Here is a 12,818-nt window from a genome sequence, read left to right as displayed (position 1 = left end):
TTGGGGATCATGATGTACTACTAGATGTCACTCATGATCATTCCATAATTAATGGTTAATTACGGACTGCCAACATAATTGAGAACCTATTGGGTCACACGCACTACAAGTTCTCCGAAGGACTTAAAATGAGTTTGAGAATTAGATTCTTAAATCGAGAGAAATAAAGTTTGGTTGGACCAGACAAAGGAAAATGGACTTCAATGAACTAGTTCGGTTTCAAAATCGGAGGTGGTTTGGTTATTGAACCAAACGATTCAGTTTTGAACTAAATTGAACCAACTTGGTTTGGTTCATGATGGAAGATATTTTAGACAAAACAAAAGAGATGAGGAGCTTCGTCTTGTGAAGACGAAATGAACAAAACTAATTTAGGTCAAATCAGAGGTCGTTTGGTTATTGAACCAAGCGATTTAGTTTTGAACCCGATTTGCTACGGTATCGGTTCAATGAGGTTCACTACAGTAATGAGAAAACCCTTCAATCTTGATTTGGCTACCCGATCGTAACGCATGCAACCCTTCTCCTTCGAAAACCATTCTAAGCAGCCTTTCTCCTCCGCTTGACCTCGCATGACTCCTTCTCCACAATCCCGAGTTCACCGACGAAAATCTTAGGAGAAGCTGGTATAAAGGGACACCAAAAACCCTAGAGGTCGTGTGAGCGCCGTCTTCTTCTTAGTCCGCGAGAGAAGCTGGATCCATCGTCGTGTTTACTCGGCCGCATAGAAGAAGGAAGAAACCCAAGCTCGATCGCGTGGGGAAGAGCAACGCCCTAGTCGCCGCCGCCATCCTCTGCTCCTGTTGCCCGCGTGGGAGAAGAGAAACGCCGGTGTCACCGCCGCCGCTGTCCTCTACCCCTATTGCCCGTGTGTGAGAAGAGTAGCACCGGATCCCTAATCGGAGCTGTGGATGCCGGTGGTTAGTGTCCGTTCTTCCATCGATTGGAGCTACTATAGGGTTTTATTTTTCCAACAACCATCAATTATTCCTTTTAGCTTCTCCCCGACAAAGACATTGTCGGATTTATTGTTAGGGTTTGCCATCAGGTTATTGCTGGAATTTGTGTTGATTGCTGCCGTTGACCATTGGAGTGTTCTCTGTTGCTGGAAACTATGTCTAGCCATCGGAGAAGTCGTGTGCTAATGTCTGGGTTAGCAACTGGAAGCTTGTGAAGCTTCCAAATAATTATTCCATCGTTGTCGGAAGTGTTTCCTATTGTTTGCCTTTATCAGCGGTCAAAGGCTGACCACCGAAAACTACACCGGGAATACAATTACCGATGATAGTTAGAAAAATTCAAAATTTATCACAATAAATGTTGTTGTGTATTAGCAGTTTTCTCTTGTATCGATTGTTGCCAATCGTCATCTAGTACCGAAGACGGTGATGTGACTCGTGATTTTGAAAGTCGTTCGGATGAGAGTTTGGCGTGAATCACCAGTAGAGGTGGAACTTCGATGAGGGTCGCTCGATTGATGCCAACTCCGCTCAACGTCATCTATCAGGTACACATAAAATAATTATTATTTTAAAAAATTTTAAATTTCAGTTATGTCTTGTACCTGTTGTATCCTATATTTACATGTGTGTGTTGTAATAATTAGATTTAATTATTAGTTTATTTTCACTGTGCACATTTGTGAAATATGTAAACACGCATAATGTACCAGGACGATCCTAACAATTTGAACTAGTTGGATCTTGAGAGGTTAAAGGTGAAGTACTACTCTATTTCCTACTATCAAGAGACAATTCACAGAGATAAAAGAGCAAGCTAAGCAAAGATCATTGTGTAAGGTTATTTTCACTTTTATTTGTATTTGTATTCTTGTTACGTTAATGTAAGAACAAATTGTAAAAGACTTATCCACTTCTGGAAAGTATCCGAGAAGAAGAAGAAGAATGGTGCTAGTCGTTAAGACTAGATCTTGGATGTAATTGCCTTAGGAGGTGATGAACCTAGTAAAATCAACAGTGTTATGTATGTAACATTAGATTTGATTTAAATTTTCTATTGCACATTCAAACAATAAATATGCAATCTAAATGAAGTGATCAAAATTATTCAATCTCATTTTAGTTCGTATGAGTTCTAATACTTTTGGATGCATCCTCTCAGTTAAAAAAAATAATTATCATCAATTTAGTACTAATACATTTGATAATCATTTTTCTTTCTTTAATATGTTTTCTTATGATTAAATATTTAATATTGATATGTTTATTTCAACTTATCACTTTATTATTTTTTGTCATAAATATAAAAGTTGAAATACCATAATATATTTTCAATAGAATAAATATAGAATCTTGATTCTAAGCCTAAATATTAACCTAAACTCTTGGACAACACACCATGCAAAGTAGTCTTAAAATAAGAAATGAACTCGACTTTCATAGTACTATTGTTTGCTTTCCACTCTAAAATATAGCCCCACTAACAAATAAAAATACATAACTAAATATTAATTAACGTGAATCAATCCAGTATTCAATGACCTTCAAATTAGTAGTTTGTTTATATATAGGCATGTAATATTTAAGTCCCTTGAGGACATCTCATTACTTTCTTCTCTACCCTCTAATAGTCAATGCTTGGATTATTCCACAACAAATGCAATGTCAAGTTTTGTACAAACTTGAGCATTCATATATAAAACTTCCATATCGAATGCTTTTCATTTATTTCCTTAATTTCGAGCTCATTCTTTAGGCATTGACCAAATTAAATATGCCGCCCTTCACGGTAGGTGTTATATTTGGCGAACAATTATTCATCCAAAATTTATTTTAAATCTTATTGATATAGATCTCTTATAACAAACCAAAAACACATTTAGATCTATCACTATGAATCTTTACGACATGATATAAGATAATTTACTCATATTCTTCGTATCCAAATTCTTAGAAAAAAATTATTTTATTTTGTACAATAATCTTTTATCATTCCTTACAAGTAAAATATTATTTATATATGTACATAAAAAAATATATATTTTGCTCCTTCTACTATATATATTAATCTATAGTATTCTCTATAAAACTAAATGAAGAGATAATATTGTGAAATTTTAGATATCACTAAAGAAAAGCTTATTTCAATTCGTATATGAATTTATTTAGCTCGCAACACCAAATGCTCGCGATTAATAGAGAAGAATTCAATTTTTTGAGGAATAAAATTGGCATAAATTAGACCATTGAGTAAAATATTCTCTTGATGATAAATTAAAATAAATGCCTCTTTAATAGTTTAATAAGATATTTCATCCCAAATAATGGTAGTTTATATTAAATCAAATGGCATGTCATGTTTAAGATACAACAAAAATGGCCCAACACAAGTTGTAACCTCTAGCTAATATTATGCCTCTCTTTCTATGGTTAAATCAAAACTCAAAAGACTAAAACTTTGGTAGTCTAATATCATTTCTAGATATATAATTAATAACCATCTGAATTTCAGCTACAAATTTAATTCCATACCATTAAATAATTATTTATTGATGCGGTACGCTCAGTTATTTTGACTCAACAAGATGATTAAATTTTTTAATCATATTAATTAATTGATATTAAAGAACGTAAGTACGTAACAGAGCTTATTGAGGATTCTATTAATTCCCAGTTACATGCGCAGCGAAGCCATACATTTGTTGCTTAAAACGAGGGCACAGCACATATTTAATTAGGTCTGTAGTAGCAAACAAACTGTTTCCCAAACAGCTAGACACCGCCGCCGCCACCAACACCACCGCCTATTCCACCACCTCCTCCAAAGCCCCCTCCACCACCGACACCGCCTCCAAAGCCTCCACCACCTCCAGCTCCACCACCGAGTCCACCTCCTGCACCACCACCTACTCCTCCAAGACCACCACCAGCTCCGCCTCCCGCTCCCCCACCGAATCCACCTCCGGCACCACCACCAACTCCTCCGCCAGCTCCTCCTCCAAGACCACCGCCAGCTCCACCACCGAGTCCACCTCCGGCACCACCACCTACTCCTCCGCCAGCTCCTCCTCCAAGACCACCGCCAGCTCCGCCTCCCGCTCCACCGCCAACTCCACCTCCCGCTCCACCGCCGAGTCCACCTCCAGCACCACCACCTACTCCTCCTCCAGCTCCTCCTCCAAGGCCACCGCCAGCTCCGCCTCCCGCTCCACCACCGAGTCCACCTCCGGCACCACCACCTACTCCTCCGCCAGCTCCTCCTCCAAGACCACCGCCAGCTCCACCTCCCGCTCCACCACCTTTGCCTCCCCCAAGGCCACCACCCGCTCCACCACCGGCGCCTCCGCCAAGCCCTCCTCCTCCGCCTTTACCTCCTCCAAAACCACCACCACCACCGGCACCAGCTCCTCCTCCAAGTCCACCACCGGCGCCTCCACCAAGGCCTCCGCCGCCGCCTTTACCACCTCCAAATCCACCACCGCCACCAGCTCCTCCACCAAGTCCACCACCAGCACCTCCACCAAGCCCTCCACCACCGCCTTTACCACCTCCAACCCCACCACCAGCACCGCCTCCAGCTCCTCCACCAAGTCCGCCACCAGCTCCAACACCGCCGCCTTTACCACCTCCAAATCCACCCCCAGCGCCTCCGCCAGCTCCTCCACCAAGTCCACCAGCGGCACCTCCACCTAGTCCACCACCTTTACCACCTCCGAATCCACCCCCAGCACCGCCTCCGAATCCACCGCCGACGCCTCCACCAAACCCACCCCCAGCTCCACCACCAAGACCACCCCCTCCACCCTTCCCGCCCCCGAAGCCACCACCAAAGCCTCCTCCAACCGCGGCGCCGCCAAGCAAGCGCTCATTCTCAAGGCGGCGACCTTGAGCAACACCCACGATGGCCAGCACGGCCATCAGCACCAGCCCCAGCCCATACACACACTTGGCGATAGCCCTACTCCTCCCCATCGATGCCTTCCCCTGCGCGTACGCTTTGAGTACACCACTGCTTGATCTCTGCGACGAAGCGTACGCATGCATATATATATATATATATACATACATCTCCCGGTCGGAGCCGGCAGAAAATCAATGCGGACGGTTGGAGAAGATGACTAAATTGACAATACGATTAAATCACACATGCATAGTCGAACATTGCACTTCATGGTCTTACTGATGAAATTAATATTTGTTATCAAAATGTAAATAATTCCAGCAATGGGACAGATGGCAGCAATTAATGACGAAGGCACAAAAGTCTACAAGGTGGATTTATATGGGAGACAGGTCAATGTCTGGCATGCCGGTGCCAGACGCCATCTAATAGATACTACGCTCTACGCGTGCGTATATATACACCTCTTCTGCATCTAACAGGCCGGTGCAGCTTCCCGCCAGCTCATTTTGTTTAAAGAAAGAAGGAAAAATAAAATAAAAACAAGAGAATAATTTTTTATGATTATTATTATATATTGTAATTTAATGGATTTTACAGAAATTTATATAAAATTATAGTAGTTATAGAAATAATATAAATTATGATAATTGCAATTGTAACAATAAATATTATTTATTTGGTAAATTTTAATCATTAAGATTAATTGAGATCAGTATTAAATACTATACTATTTTGATCTTATTACTCCTTACAAATCCAACTACTACATTGAACTTGATTGCTGTATATCATGTTAAAATATTACCTTATTAATGGTTTGGTGAAATGCCACCAAATTAACTGTACATCTTAACTATACATGAACACAAAAGATTGATTTTGACATACTAGATTTTAGGTGCAATATTAGTAGGTGCATAGAGTTTGGAAGAAATCTTGGGCATAGTTAAGTTGATTACGGAGCAAAGTTGTAGAAATGGACAAGGATTCGAATCTCAATAAAGTCAAGATAATATCCTCCTCCGTCGTGACTAATTACAACTTCTCGATTTATCTCTTTACAAATGGTCATGAGACCGACCATGTGGAGCCGTTGGAGTGGTGGATTCTACCTTTATATAGATCCGTCCACGGGCCGGGTCCAGCCCGAACCCGGCCCGGACCCGGACCGGGTCAACGGGCTGGTTGGCCCGTTGACCCGGTTAGCCGGGCTAAATCGGAACCGGCCCGGTAGGATGCCGGGCCGGTTACGGTTCAAGCCTATTTTGAACCGACGGGTTGAACCGTCGGGTTGAATCGCCGGTTTGGGTTTTTTTTTAATTTTATGATTTTTTTTTCAATATCTGTTTAATATATAATTGTATATATTATTAATACATTTTTATATAAAATATATTTATTCTTATTTAATTAAATTATAATTTAACATGTAATTGTTAGGGATCGAACGTTCAGGACATCCTAGGACACAAGCATATATACCCACCACTGTTCTACAACGTCTTTTATTTATAAAATTAAAATAATTATATATATACTATATTTATATTTATTTAATTTAATTTTAATATAGGGAACAATTCTTACCGATCAAAGACGTAGACACTCATCTATCCAATGACTTTTATACATAATTTCAATACGATATTATATATAATATAGTTATATATTTATTTCAAATATATTATAATACACGTTGGGATCGAACCCGAGAGTTTCATATGAGAAATTGATACAGAGACCACTATACTACAACATATTTAGTAAACTTATTCAATAAATTTATTTATATATTTATTTCAAAATTATATTTACATGACGTTAGTGAGGAACGAATCAAAGTCTCCCGCGTGAGAAAAAGGAATACGCACCACTAAACTACATTGACTTTTCTCATTTTTTTCAATATTTCTTTTATATATATTTTAAATTTTTAATATAATAATCTCGAACCGTCGTGAACCGTCTCGAACCGTGAACCGAACCGTGAACCAGCGGTTCCGAACCGTGAACCGTAATTGTCTTGGGCGATTAAGGTTAAGGGTCGACCTATCATGAACCGTCGAACCAGCGGTTCCGAACCGTCGATCCGGCGATTCTGAACCGTGATCGGGTCTACCATTATGTAGAAATAGAATTTGGAAGAAGAGATTGAAACTAGATGATTTCAAATATAGCACATGTAATGAGTTTATATTGAGCTTTAGTCCCAAAAATACATTGATTTTAATTTAGATTGAATTTGATAAATCTAAATCTAATCATATTAAAATTTTAGATTCGAGATATTATACGATCATCATTGAAATTTGATTGAAAATAAATTTTAACCAAAAGTTACTAATGATCTATATATACACCCAAATCAATTTAAATTACAGTTAATGCATTTCTAAAAGTCTACTGAGTGTAACCATATCCTCCAATTTTGATTCTATAGCTTAGATAAGTTGTTGTGAGTTTTTAAAATTTATACAATTTTAAATAAATTTTACACAAACTCATTGTTAGATTTCAATCTATCATATTCACTCAACAACAATATTAATATATTCCTAGGACTCCCTTAGCTTGACTTTAACCATATTGAAAATTTTAGTTTCTAAAAATTATATAATCATCTGTGAGTTTTAATCAAAATTCAGTAAAGGACACATGATGAGCTTCGATAAAAACTCATTGATATACTTAAACTTATCAAATCAATCTAAATCAAGACTAATATAATATTCTTGCTCTCTTGAGTTTAGCCATGCCCTTTAGTTTTTGTTCCACACCCTATTTAGTATAACATAAGTTTTTTTAAAAAAAAAATCAACCTTATATAATTAATCACAATTGTCATTTATGGATTTAAATTTATCACATTCATTCAATCATAATATTTATGTAATCTAGTTCTCGATCTACTTGGATTTTCATTTGTCAAGTATTCAGTCCTTGACTTACACTTGCACTTGTTAAATATTCAATCTTTGATCTATTTGGATTTCTTTCATTACACATACAATATCGATGTCAATTAATCTGGACTTGACATATTTAACAGACCATATCAGTAATCATAAATAGCCTTAAGTTAAATTTTAATTTACTTAAACATCAATAAACATCAAAACTATTGTATAAATAACGATATTTATTATCGTCTAAAGATCTTCCTTTTGATAGTGAACTATCATATTCATATGTAATGATTAAATAAGAAGAAAAACATGGTTATATAAACATGGAGATCCCTGAGCACACAAAGCAATACCATGTCTTCAGCAACAGCTAGCTAGTGATCCAATGGAGATGCACAATGGTTATATATCACGTACAGCTCCTTTTTTTTTCCACATCAAATTAAATTTCATAAGATAGCATATGATATTCAAGAATGCTTTTAATTTACGTAAAACTTGAATCACACATATAAACAGCTTATGAAATTAATCATAGTGAATGATTTTATAATTATTCTTTATTTAGTTTTTCCACCCAGATTAACATCGGCAGTGTCTGAAGGTTGCTGATTATGTATCTAAAAGTTGATGAACTGCATATTAACTCGCTGTTAATAGATGATCCTCTCGATCATAGTATTGAATATTCGATTAAAATTAAATTAAAATAATTTTTTTAAAATCAACTGAATCGATTGATTTTTTAAATAGAAATAAAACAAATCGAACTGATAAAATATTAATTAATTCGATTAAAAATTAAAATAATCAAAATTTTTAAATATTATAAGAAATTTATCGATTAGTCAGGGATTTATAAATTTATTTATTTAAAAATTTATTAATTATTTTTTATTTTGATTTATTCAATTTGATCGAATAAAAAATTTTAAAATCGAAACTGAATTAAATTAATTGATATATTCAATTTTCTTAGAAAAAAATAAATTTCTGAAACAATCGAATTAAATTTTTAAATTTGATCGATTCAATCAATTTATTTAATTTAATCAAACTTTTATTCATCCTTATCTTGTTGAACTTGTATATGCACGGGATATGCCAAGAATTGATTCATCTAGAAGCTGATGCATCATGTTTGAGATCCATCTTAGCGTTGAGTTGGTCGGTTCTGAACATGTATTAAGTTGTCACTGTGCCATCTTCTGAGGTTTCCATGAAGCTAAAAGGAATAGACAAGGGCAGGCAACTTTACATTTAATGCATAGCAGTTTAGACTTGACAGTGCACCACCCTTGTAGAGTGGAAGGATTGGTAATGAGACAGGAGATAAAGGCATAATAAAAGAAGCATGCCTCGCAAAGTCAGTAAAATTCAATAGGCTTGTGTTTATGTACAACAAAGCACATTTATTTCAAATCACATGTTTGGCAATGACCGGATAGTGCAAGTGGCGTCCAGCGCAATTAATCACAAACATATTATTATTGGTAAATAATTGACATTGCATTTTAATTCGAATTAATAAACATTTGAGTTTATTTGGGTTAAATAATGGGTTTGTGGTGTGAAAATTGATATTCATGATTTCTTCCGAGTTAATTCAAATTTTGATTGATTTGTTGATTTTGATTTTAGGTGAAGATCAGGGAAGTCAGATGAGCTTGAGTTCAGCTAGGTCAAATCACTGTTGAACTTGATTAATCAAGTCAGTGAAGCAAGCTATTAATGGAGTCTAGAATTTGAATTAAGTTGCTGAACCGAACCAAAACAAGTGAACCGGTTCGGTTCACTGGAGAAGAAAAGTCAGGCGATGCTTTGCAGATCGGTAGCTTCGGAAATTTTGGATCGCGACTCTTCTCTCCGCGCGCGCGACACCGACGCCGAGCTCCATCCACTTCTCAGATCTCGATCATCTTCCTTCCTCAATAGCGACTCCAGAACTCATCATCAATCATCAAATGTTGAGCAGATCATGATCAAAGGTGTTGAGCAGCACACGACAAAGAGTTTTTTCCAGATCGCGCCCATTTCTTCATCTTCATTCCGCCGCATCTTTGGATCAAGGGCGTTCCCTGAGATCCGCGATTTTCTTCCGATTGCATGGTTTTTCTGGAGTTCTCCGAAGAATCCTGCAACCATTTCATTTCCCGATTCATCAGAACATTGATTTCCAGATCTTAAGCTGTTCTTCCTCTGTTTTTCACACGCAAGAAATTCCAGCGAGCAAGGGCGTTCTCTGCAGCTGGGATATCCAGATTTATTGGTTGAAGAGTTTGGAAGACGTTGTTGAGAACCACAAGGGCGTTCCCTGAGGTTTATTCGCAGATCTGTGAAGAGAAGGGAGTTGATTTTGAATTTCAAGCATTTTAATTCAATCAAAAGTTAAGTTTCTGTCATTAGATCTTTTAAATCAAGATTGGATACTTAGTTTAATGTCATTAGAGTTTAGAGATTCCTTGCATGTAGAGGTAGATTCCATACGAATTTAGATTCCATGTTGCGTTTACTTTTGTTATTAACTCTGCATTTAAATAGTTATTTTTCTGGTAATTCAGTAATCTTAGTTTAGCTGCAATTTTATTCGATTAATTAGTTTAGTTTAAATTCTTGTTTAGATGTTTTGACATTTTAAATTGCTTGTATAGAAAATCCAAAAAGAAACAATTGGAAATCTAATTCAAACACGCTTACTAGTTTCCTTGGAAAAATACGACTTGGGACTCCATACTACACTTTAATTTTTAGTCTTGAATTGTTTTGATCTATATCAATTTGATGCACCACGTGACACGTAGAATGGTAGACACCAGATTGCATTCTTTCTTTTTTATTACAGTTAATTGAAATGCATGTTTAACCTGTAGGACCGGTGCATGTGCTCTAGAGGAGGGAGGGGGAGTGAATAACGCTCATTTGTTCATTAGTTCTATCAAAAAGACTAGCAGCGGTGATCAAGTAAGGATATTTAGCGATAACGTGGACGTCGAGTACAATGGGAGATACGGAAGAAAATAAGTAAAAATAACTTCAAGAAGAACGCTCTAAGTGGCAAGCCAATCTGAGCAGTGCTTCTCAAGAACAGATCCTCCTGACCCAACAATTGACCGAAGCTCAGAAAAAGGAGATGGAACTGGGCCTGAAGCTGGAGGGCGTTGAAGAGGCCTGAGGTGTGGCTCAAGCAGAATTAGAAGTGGTTAGAGCCGAACTGACTAAATATCGAGTCGGTGAGATAGCTCGGTTGATCGAATACAAGAAGAAATTCCTGGCATCTTAATTAGGAATTTTTTGACTTGTTATCTCGCTGATCCGGGAGAATGCTGGAACACGAGTTCAACGGAGCTCTACGTCAGCTTATGAGGGCCAAAGTTATATCTCGAGACCAAGACTTCAGCTTTTTAGACCTCCAAAAAGTTTGGCATGAATTGTCAGAGGCTGAAACAAGCGATGCCCCCCCCCCCCCCCCCCCCCCCCCCCCCCCCCCCCCCCCCCCAAAACTTTGTCAGAGCTGGAGAACTCAATCAAGACGCCCTAGATATAAAGTTCAATGTTCAGCATTTGCCTTTCTTTTGCTGCAGAATTTAATCCTTTTTGTCTCTTGTAATCATAATTGAAGTATTTCGAATGAAAAAGTACACTTTCGATTTTGGATCGAAATGACCCGTGTTTACTTCCTGAGTCAACATCACTACTAGATTGTTTAAAGGTGAGTGAAGTCAAGTAGGATCAGATCGGACAAGATGTGTGAGTTTAGGTCAAGATTAATCATGGCTAACCATACTGACTCATTAACGTTCAATGTATGACCAGATCCAATAATTTAAGGGGATAAGGGATGATGTCCTCCTGGGTCGAGACAAAGAGATCGCACGGACTGAGCCATCCTAGCCATTCAATGAAGGTCTACCTGAGGACTATTACGAAGTTGATTTTGGGGCCAATTGTGGAGATATTTGAGTTAATTATTACCGGATTGATATCTGCGGGCAGGAGGAGAGTGATGGAGAGATGAATGTGCATCCGTAAGGGATCCATCCGACGGCTAGGATATGCTTCAAGTACTACTGCCATTTGATGTGAAAGGTGGCGTAAGGTGAATCGCCGCACGCCTATCCTTCCGTACTTATTAGGCATTGATGACGCTACCCACTATGGAATTGGAGGGAAGATCTTCTTAGGGAATGACAAAATGCGTTAGCCTATTCTTTATCTTCTGCGCCCACTGGGCATTGATGGCATAGGACTCCATATGATCAATGACTAGGGCGCGTGTCATCGGACGGTGTTGATGTCAACTGTCGGGTTATATATACTAGAGATACTTCAGCTTTCCAACTATTCTCAGAGGTTTCCCCACCCTTTTCCCTGTTCTTTTGCCATCAACAAGAAGCCATGTACCATGCTGCCATGGAGCGCCACCTGAAAAAGGCTCATGGAAGAGAGAGATGAGGCTGAGCACGTGGCTGAATCTTGGGCTCTGAGCGTTGTATCACTCCGCGGTCAATTGATGCAGCTCGAGCAGGAACATAACGCGACGAACGAGCGAAACGTGCATCTGGAGTGGGAACTGGCTGCTGCTATCGCCAAAGTGCGGAAGCTTGAGAGGGACGTCGCTGGGGATCTAGAGCAGACCCAAAAGCTCCGGGAAGGCCTAGCTGAGATTACCAAGGAGGCGCAGCTACTCAACAAGGAGCTCAACGAAGCCAAGGAGTAGGTGGAAGCACTGGAGCGAGAGCTGGCCTGGGTGAATCCGGCTTGTGTCCCATCTCCTCTGCCATCGTCGAGCCACTTCTGTGACCAGGAGGAGTAAGACACCGACTAGGAGTCATCGTCTTCTCTCCCTTCATTTTGATATGTTGCACTTGTCTGTTCTTGCCCCCTTTTTTTTCTTTTTATACTTTGTTCTGAATGAATGAAACCTCGCTGCTCTTATAATTATGTCATGGTTCTGAGTCATCCAAAGGGTCTAACAGCGGGCATCGAACGGGGTTATATTTCTTGACCTGGCCCTTGACAAGTAACGTCGATAGGGTGGGTGATGCCACC

At 38.6% G+C, this 12,818-nt stretch overlaps 1 protein-coding gene across 1 annotated transcript; it reads right to left on the bottom strand.

Annotated features, from left to right (window-relative positions):
• Positions 1-3,600: 3,600 nt before the first annotated feature.
• LOC141832441 (uncharacterized) lies at positions 3,601-4,972 on the bottom strand. Its single transcript, XM_074719944.1, has one exon. The coding sequence runs from the start codon at positions 4,929-4,931 to the stop codon at positions 3,732-3,734; it is 1,200 nt and encodes a 399-aa protein (XP_074576045.1). The 5' UTR covers positions 4,932-4,972; the 3' UTR covers positions 3,601-3,731.
• Positions 4,973-12,818: the final 7,846 nt, after the last annotated feature.

The sequence above is a fragment of the Curcuma longa genome, chromosome 7, assembly GCF_044706935.1.
Source record: "Curcuma longa cultivar G26 ecotype Majalengka, Jawa Barat chromosome 7, ITB_CL_G26_1.1, whole genome shotgun sequence".
NCBI lineage: Eukaryota > Viridiplantae > Streptophyta > Magnoliopsida > Zingiberales > Zingiberaceae > Curcuma > Curcuma longa.
This window is presented reverse-complemented; position numbering and strand designations above follow the sequence as displayed.